We start from the raw sequence: 14407 nt of genomic DNA on the forward strand, positions 1-14407 counted from the left end.
GACCACGCCCGCCTCAGCCTGCCGGGGTCCCTCCCAGTCCTAGCCATGGGACAGTGGCAGTCCCTTCCAGGCTGACCAGAACTGCCGCTCCAACCCATGCTGGCAGGTCATAGCACTGGGGTGGCCAGGAGGCACGGGCCTGAAGGGCCCAGTGGACTCTGAGAGGATCCTGGCACTGGCCTGACTAAGGGGGGCCTCACGGGAGGAGGGAACAGGAGCACAGCTGTGACCCCAACACACACACACACACACACACACACACACACACACACACACACACAAATACAGGCTTTGGCCTCCCCACAATTAGGCTGCCTTTCTTGGTTGTGCTCGGATTTCTGTGTTGACTGGCCTCTCCAAAACACCCCGAGGATACCCAGTTCTGGCATTTTAATTAATCATCTGAAGAAATAAAGGCCACTATGCATTGTATCGAACCAGTCACCAGGGGGACAGTGCCTCCCAAGGGTCTCCTGTGGCTGACCAGTTCCCGAAGTAATTGTCAAGTAATTGTCAATTGGACGGTGATTGTCAAGGTGCCAAGGTCACGCGCACACACGCATACACGAATATGGACAGATGCATGCATGCATGCAGGCTCACATAGTGGCCTTTCTCACAGGCATGCGGACATTCACATGCATGCACATATGTACATGAGTCAGGCAGCCCGAGGGCAGGCTCTGCTGAGCTACTTTTGGCCTAAACCCCAGCTGAGTGAAAGCTGCTCTCTTCCCCCAGGGGTGTCACCAGGCCCCTGCAGGCAGAATTCAGCACCTCCCTGCCCGAAGAGTGTGCACCCCTCCTCCCCTGCTCCCCAGAGAGCCCCTCTCAACTGCGAGGGGCTGTGAGGCAGTCAGGCTCTTTTCATATCACAGTGGGGGAAACTGAGGCTGTGAGGTGCCCACAGTCTGACAGCCCCAGATCTCAGAGCAGACGGGAAAGGAAAAGGAGAAACACCCAGTGTCAGAAAGTAACAAAACACATTTATTAAAAAACGGGCTGTGCCAGAAACCTGCATACCTGGGCCGGGCGGCTGCACCCGCATGCACACACAAGGGGGTGGGGGGGGGGGAGAGAGAGAGAGAGAGAGAGAGAGAGAGAGAGAGAGAGCCCATCCCGGGGAGTACCCTGGGTCCCGTGGGTGCATACACAGGGCATCTGGCCAGGCTGAGACCCAGGGTAGAATGGGGACCGGGCAGCCAGGAAGGAGCCAGAAAGAACAGCTGGATCTGGCGGGAGACTTGGGGTGGGCACTGCTGAGGACCACAGGTCGCTGCTCCCATCAGCAGGCTCCAGGGCAGTGTGGACCAGTAAGTGGACCCGATCTGAAAACAAAAAATAAAGAGGCTGGAGCAATAGCACAATGGATAGGGCTTTTGCCTTGCACGCGGCCGACCTGGTTCGTTTCCCAGCATCCCATATGGTCCCCCGAGCACCGCCAGGTGTAATTCCTGAGTGCATGATCCAGGAGTAACCTCTGTGCATCGCTGGGTGAGACCCAAAAAGCAAAAAAAAAAAAAAAAAGCCATAAATACTGATCATCCATTTCTCCCCATCCGGGGGCCTGCGGCAGGGGGAATTAGAGACCCAAGAGTCAAGTGTGAGGCCGGCCCGGCGCCAGGCACACAGGTGCGCAGCCTCGGGAGGTGTATGCACCCAAAGGTGAGGCTCGCGGGGGGAACCAGGTAGAGGGCGATGCGGCGCTTCCCGCGGGCAGCGCTGACTCCCTCCTCCGGGGGCCTTGGCGGAGCAGCTGCACCTCCTTGGTGCCCAGCCCAGGCTGGGGCGCATCTCAGCGGCTCTGCGGCGGCCACCGAGGCCCGCTGGGGGAGTGCCCCGCCAGCGCTAGTGCAGCCGCAGGTAGGAGGGCGCCGAGTAGTTGAAGAGCACGAAGTCCATGCGGTAGAGGTCGAAGAGGCGCCGCTGGTAGAAGGGGCTGATGTCCTGGAAGAGGCGCGCGGCCAGTTCGCGCGCCGCGGCGGCCGCCTTGGGGCGCGGCGGGGCCGGGAAGCGCAGCGCGGGCGCGCCGGCCAGGCCCAGCACGAAGGCGGCGTCCTCGGCCAGCGTCTCGAACTTGCCCACCACGTCGTAGCGCAGGCGGCACGGGTGGCAGAGCGCGTGCGCGCGCTCCCAGTGCTCGTTGAAGGGCTCGTCGCGGCGCGTGCGCGGGTCCAGCAGGTAGGCCAGGAACTCGGCGAAGCGCACGTCGTGGCCGCGGGCCCGGGCGTCGGGGCGCGCGCGCGGCCGCAGGCGCTGCACGATGCGCGTGCCGTAGCGCCGCTGGAAGTCCGCGCTGTAGGGCCGCGCCAGCTTGTTGCGGTAGGCCGACGCCAGGCGCTCGAAGGGCTCGCGCACGAACAGGAAGGCCAGGTAGGTCCGCAGGCGCCGGTTGATCTCGGCCGGCCCGAAGTCGGCCAGCGAGGGCAGGCGGCCCGGCGCGTGCGCCTCGTGCGCGGGGATGGAGCGCGGGTCGCGGCCCGGGGCGCCGCCGCGCAGCGCCAGCAGCACGCGCTTCCAGTTGGTGCAGGCCACCTTGGGCACGTAGCAGTACAGCAGGCCGTGCGCGTCGTCCACCAGCACGTGTCGCAGGTCGGACGGCTGCAGCAGGCGCTGGCGGCGCGTGTGGCGGCTGCAGGCCCCGCGCAGCAGGTCGCGCCGCTGCCGGTGCACCTCGGCCAGGGCGGAGCGCGGGTCCTGCGGGGGGCGACGGGCGGGTGTTGGGGCAGGGCCAATTCCCCGGCGCCCCCTCCCCAGCAAGGACCCTGCCCGGACCTCTCCCCCACTCACCCCCCCCCGCTCCCCAACCCGTCACAGGGCAATTGGGCACGCGAGGTGACATCCTGGACCTGGACGGAGGGCGCTGGGGGCCCTCGGGGGGAATACGGCCACTGAGTAAGACGTCAGAGGCAGCCCGGGAAGGACAAGAGTGCCTTGGGTGACGTCAGAGCATTCGAGAGTGCCGGCACTGTTGACGTCAGAGCGGCTGAGCGTGCTGGCTCTGCTGACGTTAGAGCGTTGGAGGTTGCCGGCCCTGCTGGGGCCAGAGCATCTGACATTGATGGCCCTGCTGATGTCAGAGTATCCAAGGTTGCTGGCACTGCTGGCACCAGAGCGTCTGACATTGATGGCATTGCTGACATCAGAGCGACCTAGGTTGCCAGCACTGCTAGCGTCAGAGTATCCAAGGTTGCCGACACTGCTGACGTCAGAGCATCTAAGGTTGCAGGCACTGCTAGCATCAGAGCATCCGAGGGCTGGAACTGCTGGCGTCAGAGCGTCTGAAAGTGACGGCACTGCTGACATCAGAGTGTCGCATTCTGAGCACAGATGCAGCCACGGATTGGTGTTGCCCTAACAGGTGCAGTGTTTAAGGAACAGTAACGTTCATTTCAGCACGAGTTGGAAAAGGGCACATGGGCAGGCTACCAGGATAGGTTTTCGTCCAATGATAAAATGAACTCATTCCGGGTTGCTTTGCTTTTAGTTTGGGGGCCACGAGGCGCTGTGTTCGGGGGCCTTACCCTTGACTCTGTGCTCAGAACTCATTCCTGTCAGTGCTCAGGGGACTGTATGTGGTTCTGGGAATCAAACCGGATCAGCCACCTGTGAGGCACTGTGACCAGTGCTGTACTGTCTGTCTGGCCAGTAGCTCTGTGTTTATGATTGACACACCTTTGGGACCTTGATAACTTTAATTCTACTCCCACAACCCTACACACAGATTCTAATCTCCTGCTTGGTTAAGAGAACTCGGTGTAATACCACCGTCTTTACTGAGCACCTACTGCATGCCAGGCACCCTGCTATGCAGTAACAGAGGGAATTGTGCAGATCTGGGAAGATGCCCAGCCAAAACCTCCAGCTCTGTCTTCTGTTCTCAAGTCCTTTCTGCCCTAAACAGGATGACCACCTCCAAAACCTCTGCTCCTCCCCTTAATGGCTTTTTGTCCCAGAGTTCTTGGGTGAAAATTTTTTTCTAATTCCTTAAAACTGCCTGAAAAGCAACCAAAGGGGCTGGAAAGATAGTACAGCAGGAAGGGTGCTTGTCTGGCATGTGGCTGACGCAGGTTCCATCCCCAGCACCATATATGATCTCCCGACCACCATCAGGAATGATCTCTGAGCACAGGAAAAAACAAGAGCTAGCCAAAAAAAAAAAAAAAAACCCAAAAAACTCAAACACGGGAAAAACAAAAACAGCAAAGTAATATGAAATGGAACCACAGCTGAAAACCAAAGTAGGCTCAGGATCCCGCAGTTCCAGCTGGGTGTCTGCCGGAGAGAACTGCAAACCCAGCTCATCTGAGACCTGCGTGCACACGCCCAGCTGTGCTGCACGGAACAGCGTGTGGGTGGGAGCAGCCTCCCGGCGCATCCCTGAAGGGTGAGCGGTGAGCAGACAGCTGGAACGTGCCTCCGTTCCAGAGCCGAGTGGGGCTCTGAGCATGCCGAGACATGGCCGGCTTCGGAAACGGCGTGCTGGGGAGGCGCCCCTGGACACTCTGCGCTGGGTGATCCCACTACCTGAAAACATCCCGCAGGGGCCCAGGATGTGGAAGGGAGCAAGGGCTGGTCAGGTGGCGGGGTTGGGAGTGGGCAGGAGCGACTGCTAATGGGCAGCGGGCTTTGAGTCCTGCTGGAATGTTCTGGAACTAGATAGTGAGGCTAGGCAGGCAGCTGCATAGCTGTAGGAAAGTCCTGAGTTGGGGGCTTGGGAGGGTGGGCTTTATTGCCTTTGGGTTCTCTCCTGGCGAAGAGGAAGGATTTCAGGGCGTTTCCATACCACTGACCTACAGAGCTGCATTGAAATGGCAGGACTCTGCACCTTGGCTGGGGAATCCTGACATGGGGGTGGGGGAGGGCAGGGAGAACGTGTGTGAGTGCTCGTGTGCATGTGTGGGTGTGTGTGTCCGTCCATCTGCTTCACTGCCTTTAAAAGTATCCTGCAACATGGCTGGAAGGGAGCAAGGGCTGGTCAGGTGGAGGGGTTGGGAGTGGGAGGACGCTGGCCTTGCATGTGGCTGACCTGGATTCAATTCTTAGTACCCTATAGGGTCCCTGGAGCCCCATCAGGAGTGATTCCTGAGCACAGAGCCAGGAGCAAGCCCTGAGCATTGCCAGGTATGGCCCCAAGACAAAACAAACAAAAATCACCAATAAAGACACAGGAGGCAGCTCTGCAGGAGGGAGGGGTGACATTCGGGAATGGACAGGCGCATGGGAACTGAAGGGGTCACTCTGTGGGGACTGTGGGCACCGGGGAGGGGCCAGATGGAAGTCGGGGGCAGCTGAGGGAGCAGATGGGAAGGGTGAAGAGCCCCCGCTCTGTCTAGCGGTCAGGAGACTGAAGGCCACTGGTGAGCCTGGTGTGAGCCCCAAACCCCCAAATTAATAAATAAATGAAAGTGTCCTGCAGCCGTCCAGCATATATCAGGTGAAAGCTGAGTTGTGGAACAGGATTTAGCGCGTCACACTTGGGGGTTAGATGCAGGTGGGGGTGAAAATGGCTCCAAGAGGCAGGTCCGAGGGGCAGCCTGCTTTCAAGGGGTCCTCCTGAAACGACTGCAGAGTCACAGGCTGCACTGGCATCGGATCATCCCCAGGGCTGGCGGGGAGCCTGTGTGGGGGTGGGGAGCAGGGTCTCAGGGAAGCATGCCTGGGGGCCGCAGGGAGGAGGGGTGCTCTGTGCTCGGCTTCTGCGTGTGAGCTGAACAGCGGCTCCCCAAACACTTGGCAGAAGTGCCAGCAGAGATGGGGGCTGGAGCGATAGCACAGCGAGTTTGCCTTGCACGCGGCTGACCTGGGTTCGATTCCCAGCATCCCATATGGTCCCCCGAGCACCGCCAGGGGTAATTCCTGAGTGAAAAGCCAGGAGTGACCTCTGTGCATCGCCGGGTGTGACCCAAAAAGCAAAAAAATTAAATTAAATTAAATTAAAAAGTGCCAGAAGGGAGCAGGCACCTGCATCCAGCAGGGGAGGTTCAGAGGGGGGAACAGGACAGCGAGAGAAGCTCTTGGACCACAGCCACGTTGTGCCTAGGACATGTCTGGGAAGATGCCCAGGGGATAGGTCCCCTCCCAGGGGACTGGGGGACAGACATTCTGCCTGGGGCTACCTGGGGGACCCCATCCCATCCCATCTTCAGAGGTACCAGCTCCCAGGCCCATGGGCTGCTGACCCCAGGGCCCCCTGCCCAGCTCCCCTCATACCTCCTAGACCCCCTAACCTCTTCCTGGGCACCGACCTGTTTCCCAAATACAGCTGGGTCTGAAATTGGAGGTTCACTTAAAGGCTCACCCCACCAGATGGCTGATCTGCTCCCCCCCCCACACACACACGTACATTGGTTTATCAAGAGCATGAGAGTGTGGCCTTGGGTTAGTGTGGGGTAGGTAGGACTGGATAGATCCTGAATTTGGGGGCAAAACCTCTGCACAGCTCAGGGTGGGTAGGGGCAGCCCGGGGGGGCAGATGTGTTCAGGTCTCAGGTAGAGGGCTGCCAGGTGTCTGTGTTGGGGTCCTTCACCTACCTGGTCCAGCTCGTAGAGCCTCTGCAGGGGGGTCTTCCTCTGCCCACTCAGCCAGCCCAGCGCCCTGGTTTCCAAGGCTGTGGGGGACATAGGTGTCACCGCTGCGTGATGGCCGTGGGGCCCGGCCACCCGTTTCCCGGCTAGCAGCATGGAAGGAGCCCCAGCCAGCCTCCAGCGTCTTAGGGGTTTGTGCCGAGGGACTTGGCATGCCAGAATTGGGGTGCGCCATACGAGGGCAGAGGCTGGAGGCAGACGGGCAGAGCTGAGACCCAGACCTGTCACCCCATGTGGTAGCGGGAACATGGAGGTATCCAGAGCTCCAGCGATGGGCGGCACCTGAGGGCGCTCCCAGCGGTGGCTGTGCTGACCAGCTTGGAAATGACCACGGTCACTGACATGTCCAGACTCCACCCGGCGAGAAGGCAGGACAGACACTCAAGTGACTGGGGCCAGGAGCGAACACGGGGACACAGGCCCAGAGCCCGCAGGAAGAGGCAGGCGCCCCAGGTCGTACTTCCTGGCAGCAGCCAGGGTCCCAGTCACCCAGTGTCCGCCGCCCCAGGCCTGGAGAGAGTGACCGTGCGGGCTGCCTTGAGTCCAGGAACACCCCACATAGAACAGCACCCCCAGGCCTGAGAGGCAGCAGGAGCGTGGAGGCGTGGAGAGATCCGGCAGCCCCTTGAAGTCCAGGATCAGCTGGGTGGGCAGAGGGGACCCCATCCCAGAAGGTACCCCCAAATAATTTCCACCCGCAGTGTGGGAGTACCCAGCCTTCCAGAAACGCCAGCCCCCCTCCTGCCTGCTTGCAGGAAAATAAGTCCAGGACCAGTGGGCGGAAAAGCACTGAGAGAGGCCCAGAATAGCTGTGGCCGGTGATTACAGGGCCGGCCACCCCGCCCAGCCGCCACAGAGCAGGGTGGCGGGCCCAACAGGGATGGAGCAACAGAGGGGAGTACTGGGAGATTGGGGTCTGGTGTCCCCCACTGTGCCCTCCTGGCCAGTGGAGATTCCCACACCCACTCCTGCTGCCCTCCCATCCCCCCAGCCTGCCAGGCTCGGTGCCTCACTTGGGACCCTCCTCTGGCTACGGGTCCCAGGCCCCTGCCACGGAGGCAGCCCCAGGAGTCACCAGGTGGTCAGGGTGGGGCAGGAACCACCAGGGTTGCTACGGAGAAAAGGGGAAACAGAAATAGTGGGAGCTTGAGCGGAGGCCAGAGAGGGGAAGAGGACAATGGTCTGTGTCCAGCCAGACCCCGGGCAGGGGTGGCCGTGGCAGGGGTGGCCAGTGCCCCCAGAGAGAGCGAGGGCAGCGTCTGGGCAGAGATGGCAGAACCCATCCCAGAGCTGTGGACAGAAAACAGGCCAGCTGGACGTGGGGAAGCCCAGGGCTGGTGGCGGGGTGGGGGTGGGGGAGGGATGGGCTCAGGCTGTGGGGATGATGCAACCCCAGACTTTTGGGTGCTGCAAGCCCAGCTAAGCCTGGGTACGGGGTGGCTGACATAAAGGGAGGCCAGGAAGCAGGGCAGGAAGGGGGAAACGCCCGGCCCGGTGCTCCCCACACACCAACCCTCATACTCCTCTCTGGTACAGACTATTATTATCCCCATCTGAGAGATGGGGAAACCGAGGCACAGAGCAAGTCAGAGAAACCCAGGCCAAGCCTCCCATCATGGAAGAGCAGGATTTTGCCCTGCGTCCAGCAGCATGCTGGCACCCCTAAAGGTCCAGCAGCAAGCCCGCACCCCCAGTGACCTCTGCCTGCCTCTACCTCCCAGCTTCTTCAGGCATCCCGTCACCAGTCCCTGGCCGGTGGGCACAGAGTGGACAGTGAGCCACCCGGGGCCACATGGTGATGGGCGGGACACCTGAGACCACGGTGGGGACGCTCCTTGGCCAAGTCCGGGGACAGTGTGAGACCATCCAGCCAGACCCGGGGCAGGGATGCTGAGAGATCAGCCTGGGGAGCCCCTCCCTCTAATACACACACCAGGAGAGTCTCCGGTTGCCCCCGGCAGGGGGGTACAAGCCATTCGGGGGGTGATTGCAGGCTTTGGCATTCAGGGAAGCACTAGTGACCCCAGTCCAGTGAGCATAGGTCACGCCACCCTCGGCTGGTTAATCAGTCCCCGCAGGGCTGTGTCGCAAGACCAGGCTGGCAGGAGCAGGACCCCGGCCACATGGCCCGCCTTGGGGTGGGCTGGGGGTCACGCTGCAGCCTCCGGGGTGACCTGTGGCCCCTGGAGTCAGGAACATTCATTCAGGTGACCAGACCGAGGTGGGAACAGGCCCTTCCCGCCTTTCGTGTGGGTGTTTGAGGAAGTCTGGATTCTGTCCCCTGTTCCCAAATCGAACTCTCTTCCTGGAATGCCACAAAGCGCCGGGGAAAAAGACCATCATTCTTTGCTCTCTCTCTCTGTCTCTGTCTCTGTCTCTCTCTCTCTCTCTCTCTCCTCTCTCTCTCTTCTGTGTTTGTTTTTTTGGGCCACCCCTGGCAGTGCTCAGACAGGACTTCCTCCTGGTGCTGTGCTCAGGGAACCATATGGGGTGCTAGGGACCAGACCCAGATTGTCCGCATGCGAGGCAAGAGCCCTGCCTGCTGTACCCTCTCCAGCCCCAGGAACCTTCCCTTTGGGCCTGGGGCTGCTGAGACGGAGGCTTCCGGAGAAAAGTCACGCCTAGGGCTGGAGCCAGCATGGATGCAGCCCATGGACCCATCCAGACCTGAAGGCATCCACGCCAGCCTAAGTGGGGTTGGGCCTGGTGGTCTGGGCTGAGACTTGGAGATCTGGAGACTCTGACTCAGACACTTCACTCACCTGGTCAGATCTGGGGAAGGGGTTGGAGTAAACAGAAACACGTGTGACCCCAGCGCCAGGAGAGAGGCCCAGTGCCTGCGAGCCAATGGGGGAGGGGTCAGCACAGGCTGGGGGCTCAGTGGTCGTGCCCAGGCTCTCCCTGGGGCTGCCCTGGGGGCAGGGGCTGCAGTCAGAGTTGGGGGTATCATACCAGAGATGGACGTTTCCCTCCTGCTGTGCACTGGCCCCTGGTCCAGCACTGCATAGCAATGGACCCTGGGGCCACTGGACTGGTGGTCAGAGTCCCAATGGCCACACTGGGACAGGGAGGGGAGTGGGAGCCCCAGGAAGGGGGCAGGAGCCCAGGGAGAAGGGCCAGGAGCCCCAAAGCAGAGGGGGCAGAACCCTGGGCTTGAACTGGCCCCTTTTGGGGTGCCAGGGTCAGCCCACACACCCTGAGTGAGAGTTGGGAGATTTCCTGGGTCCTGGCCCTGAGGGGCTCACCCTCACCCCTTCTAGCCCGGCCCCCTCAAATACAGGGAGAAGGAACCCACCGCAGCCATTTCCAGAGTCCTGGCAGCCTGCAGGACGAGGCCCTGACCCCCACTGGCCCCCTGAGTGGGCCACGTGCCCCCCACCACACACCCACACTGGCTTCTCAGCTCTGACGGGTTCAAGAAGCATCAAACAGTGGAGTATGGGAAATGCTGGGGACCCCGCCTTAGCCTGCCCAGAGATCCCCAAGCCCAGACCGTGCAGCAGGTGTGCAGGGGGGCTCTGGGGGCAGCAGGGGCTGTGACGTGGGGCTCAGAGACCCCCAGTCTAGAAGCAGTGGGCTCAGGGCCAAGAAGAGTCTCTGGGGCCGACTTGAGAGCTGTCTGCAGGGGGGTGTGGCGGGGTGGGGGATGGGTGGGGGTTCCTACAGGCCAGGCTGAGTCGGGGACACAAGGAAAGATGCATCCTAAGCTGGGGGGGTTGTACACCCCAGAGGTGCCCCTACACACAGGCCTCTCCTCCATGCACTCCTGGGGCAACCCCCCTCCAGTCACAGGCCAGGGCACCCCACTCCGCATCTCAGGCGCTGGGTGAACTCTAGGAAGAGTCGGGTGTATGGACATGGAGGACAGCGGGAGGACCGGCCCACAGAGGGTGGAGAGGGACCCCCACTCTCTCCTGTGGGCTCGGGCAGTCCAGACTGGTGCTCAGGGTGGCCGGGCCTCAGTGGGACCGCAGCTCCTCTCAGGCACCCGGTCTCGTCCTGGCCTAGTCTGGGAGGTTACGGGGAGCACAGAGGCACCCCAGTCATGACCTCAGGACAGTGACGCTGCTCCAGCTCCTCCAAGTTCCCTCCCCTGAACCCGAGCACCCAGTTCTGCAGGTGTCCCTAAGGCTGTGGCCTCCCCTTTTCCTCTTGCCAGACCCCCCAGCCACGTCTCTGCCCACCCTGGGGTGCAGTTCCTCGCCCGGGGAGCCAGAGTCTGTGGTTGTCCAAGAGGGGACCCCTACGGATTCTTGAGGAGTCCACTGGGTGAGGTAGAGTGGACACTCACGTATCACACACTCCTCCCAAAACACAACCCACACTCACACACACCCCTCTGCACACATACCCCCCCCCCTCTCTCTCTCTCTCACACACACACACACACACACACACACACTCTTACGGATGCAGTCACATTCCCCCATGGAAAAGGCACACAGCCAGAGTCAGACGAGCCAGCAGCTGCCAGGCACTGGGGTCCCCACAGTTGGTGCCCCTGTTGGGGGGGGCACCTGAGCCACCCCACCCCACCCTCCACCTCTCGTTGACCTCAGTTTCCTCTTCTGTGAAATGGGGAAATGATCTGAGCAAAAAGCCTCGTAGCTAAGACCAGGGCAGGGGGCCAGGTCGCTGCCTGCCTCAGTTTCCCCACTCAGACCTGGAGGTGGATGGCAGAGGAGTCTTTGCACACAACCCCTAACCCCCAGGGGGCCCAGCCGCCACCCGGGGACAGAGCAATTGTTGCAGGTTCCGCCCCGGGGCAGGACTTGGGGGCACCAAGTGGGTGGGGGAGGAGATAACTGAGGGCGTCCCGGCTTTCCCCAAGCGCCGAGCCCGAGGTCCGAACACCCCTCCGAGGTGGGATCAAGATCGTGGGGGGTGGGGGTGTCCGGAGCGGATCCCCCCCCCCCAGCGGACACTCACCGGAGCGCAGGGCGCGGGGCGCGGCGCCCAGGAACAGCAGCAGCGCGCAGCCGAGACACGCGGCGGCCAGCGCGCGCCTCCGCCAGCCGCGCGGCCCCATGCTGCGCCGGACCCGGGGCGACCGGCCGGCCAGCGCGCGGGGGGCTGCGGGTGTCGCCGGCCCGGGACCCGCCCCGGGACGGCCCGCCCCGCGGCTCGTACCAAGGCGCCGGCGCGGGGGTGCGGGCGCCGGGCGCGCGCGCGGGCAGGGCCGGCCGGGTGGCCCCGGGGAGCGCGGGGAAAGGCGGGTCTTGTCCCGTCTGCGCTCCCGCACCCGGTCCAGGGCGACCGAGGCCAGGCGGTGGGTGGCGGGAGCTTGGACCCGTGGAGAGCCTGTTCCCGCTGACGCCCCGGCCTTTCTGGTTTTATTTTCCGGGGCGCCGTCCTCCCTAAGTGGCCGAGGAGCACCTCCTGAATAGAGGGTCCCTTGGCTGTACTTTGCTGCTTCCCGGTGCCAAGGACCCCAGCCAGGGCTGGTACGGGGAAACTGCCCGTGTCTCCCCTGGGAGCCCCTTGTCCCAGCACCAAATCTTTCCTCTTGGCCTCTCGCGACTTTGGGGGGCCATGCATGCGCCTTCAGCCCATCACCTGGGGCTGTGTCGGGACAAGAATCAAGTCCCGCCTTGGAGGGGCTGCGGACAAGAGACCCGATTCCCGCCCACCCCCAACCCCACCAGGAAAACCCCCCTTTTGCCCCTCCCTTCCCTCCATGCACCCCAGTACCACCTGGTCAAGCCTCACGGGGAATGGCCTGCCCCCATGCCCTTGTGCTGCTGATGCCCGCACTAGAGGTGGCCACTGTAAAGCCGAGTCCAGCCTTTGCAGAAGACCCCACAGACAGCCCTACTGAATGGAAACCAGATGTATCCAAAAGGGTTCTGGCTGGGTGGTGGTGGTGGTGGGAGGGGGGGTTTCAGAGCTCCACCTGGCATGGTGGTGTGTGGGGTAGAGTGCCCCTGTGAACCCCAACTTTTGAACTGCTCTTGGGAAACACACACACGCATACCCCAAACCCTGCTGGTGTTGCTTGTCTGCTGTGTGAGGCCTGGAAAGTGGCCTGACCTCTCTGAGCCCCTTTCCCCTGGACAGTGCATGCACCTGGTGTGGTGAGAATGGAATGAGATCAGCTGAGAAGTTGGATACAGCTGGCTGGCACTCAAGTTTGGGACATTTGGCAGTGCCACTGGACTTATTTGCCATGGGGGGGGGTCATTGAGGATGATGTTACTGCCTGTGCCTGGCGGGGCTCTGCAAAAGAAAACAAAACCTAAGATAAAATGAAATAAAAATGTGATGTGTCCCCCCGCGGTGATGACGTGCAGAGGAGTGGGAAGCCCAGATGAAGCCAGAGAAAACCCCAATCTTGCCACTTTCCAGCTGCTCGGACAAGTCAGCCTTGGGAGCGTATAGCTCCAAGCTCCGCTCTCAGAGGGAAGCCCTCCCTGCGTGGTGGTCCTGACACAGGAGGATGCAGCGGCTTCTTGCTCTGCCACCTGGTGGTCAATATTGACCACCACAACTTGACCCAGCATCCAGAAATGTCACTGGAGTCCCTGTCTCCGAATGTGAGTCCAAGGTGGGACTTGGGCATGGGGCGGGGGGCGGGGGGGGGAGGGGGGAGGGGGAATAGTCCAGGCTAGAGGATCAGGCCTCGAGCTTTGCTCTGAGAACCCTGCTGCCGGCATCCTTTGCTGTCCCCCGAGAGGTTCACCTGAGGCCACACCATGGTCACTCACTCTGTCCAGCCCATAGCGAAGGAACGCTGAAGATATGCAAATGCCCTAGCGCTGTGCTATCGCTCCAGCCATTTTTCAGGAAAATAAAGCAGGACAAAGGGATGGGGGCGGGGGGGGGAGTCTCTGTAGGGGCGATCCCTGGCCCAGTCCCAGGACAGGCTCTGAGACAAAATTTCGGGAGCTGTGGCTGAATAATGAACCCAATAGGGAACGGGCCCCAAACCTGAGTAGCTTCAAACACCGTAGGGAGGTTATTCACAGTTGTGTAGGGCTGGAACTGGACAGAGGGCAAGGGGTTGCTTCCCCGGCGGGGGGTGGGGGGGGCGGGGAGGGGAGCTGGGTGTGTGTGTGTGTGTATTCATTCTGATCTCTCAGATGGCAGCTCGGTCTGGTCATCTGGAAACTGAGCCCCAGCTGGCCATCCCTGACAGCTCACTGTGGGTTAGCCAGGTAGTCACCAAGCACCCTCCCTAAGGCATCCTTCAGCCTGGGGCTCCCGGGTGCTTGGACTGTGCCCAGAGAGCTTCAGGCCACCTACAAGGGTCCCTGACAAGTGGGTTCAGGCCGAAGAGCAGCGCCCCCGTGTGATCATATAAGGAACCGCGGGGAGCCGGGTTGCTGAGATGGGGCGAGGAAAGCCGCCATCAGGCCTAAGGCTCCCTCCCTGTTCTCTCTGCCTCTTGGGGTCCAGGTTCCTGACTTTGCCTCGGGAAAGAATGCAAGAGCAAGTCAGAGAAACGTGAGCTGCTGAGCAGTTTCTCACAGCAAGTACAGGCTCAAGAATCAGGGTGTGGGAATAACCGGAAGAGAATGGCGTTGTTTCCAAGACAGAGGGTTGTATTAAAAGTATTTCGGGTCTGGGACCACAGCAATAGTGCCACAAGCTGGGCGCTTACCTTTCACGCAGCCAACCGGGGTTCGATCCCCAGCACCCCGTATGGTTCCCCGAGTGATTCCTAAGTGCAGAGCCAGGAGGAACCCCTGAGCATCACTGGGTATGACCTCTCAGAAACAAAACAAGAGGAAAGTATTACAGTATTCCAGGGTCATTGTGAGGTAGAGTTTCAAAGGCATAGCACCTTTTTTTTTTACACAAATCTCTAAGTTCTATAGGT

General features: G+C 61.3%; 1 protein-coding gene across 1 annotated transcript; it reads right to left on the reverse strand.

Moving 5' to 3' along the window:
* Nucleotides 1-973: 973 nt before the first annotated feature.
* On the reverse strand, nucleotides 974-11628 carry CHST13 (carbohydrate sulfotransferase 13). The gene is made up of 3 exons (XM_056129562.1): nucleotides 11518-11628; nucleotides 6535-6611; nucleotides 974-2697 (listed from the first exon to the last, which is right to left on the reverse strand). Exons 1-3 carry the CDS (start codon nucleotides 11615-11617, stop codon nucleotides 1849-1851), a joined length of 1026 nt encoding a protein of 341 aa, XP_055985537.1. The 5' UTR covers nucleotides 11618-11628; the 3' UTR covers nucleotides 974-1848.
* Nucleotides 11629-14407: the final 2779 nt, after the last annotated feature.

This window comes from Sorex fumeus, unplaced genomic scaffold, assembly GCF_029834395.1.
Source record: "Sorex fumeus unplaced genomic scaffold, SorFum_2.1 ptg000072l, whole genome shotgun sequence".
Classification (NCBI taxonomy): Eukaryota; Metazoa; Chordata; class Mammalia; order Eulipotyphla; family Soricidae; genus Sorex; species Sorex fumeus.

What these genes read in the sequence shown, in the direction of transcription:
- CHST13 (XM_056129562.1), bottom strand. Translation starts at nt 11,617, where the DNA reads ATGGGGCCGCGCGGCTGGCGGAGGCGCGCGCTGGCCGCCGCGTGTCTC. An exon ending in GCCCCGCGCCCTGCGCTCCG is followed by an intron (nt 6,612 to 11,517) that starts GTGAGTGTCCGC and finishes TGTCCCCCACAG; the next exon opens with CCTTGGAAACCAGGGCGCTG. An exon ending in GGCTCTACGAGCTGGACCAG is followed by an intron (nt 2,698 to 6,534) that starts GTAGGTGAAGGA and finishes CGCCCCCCGCAG; the next exon opens with GACCCGCGCTCCGCCCTGGC.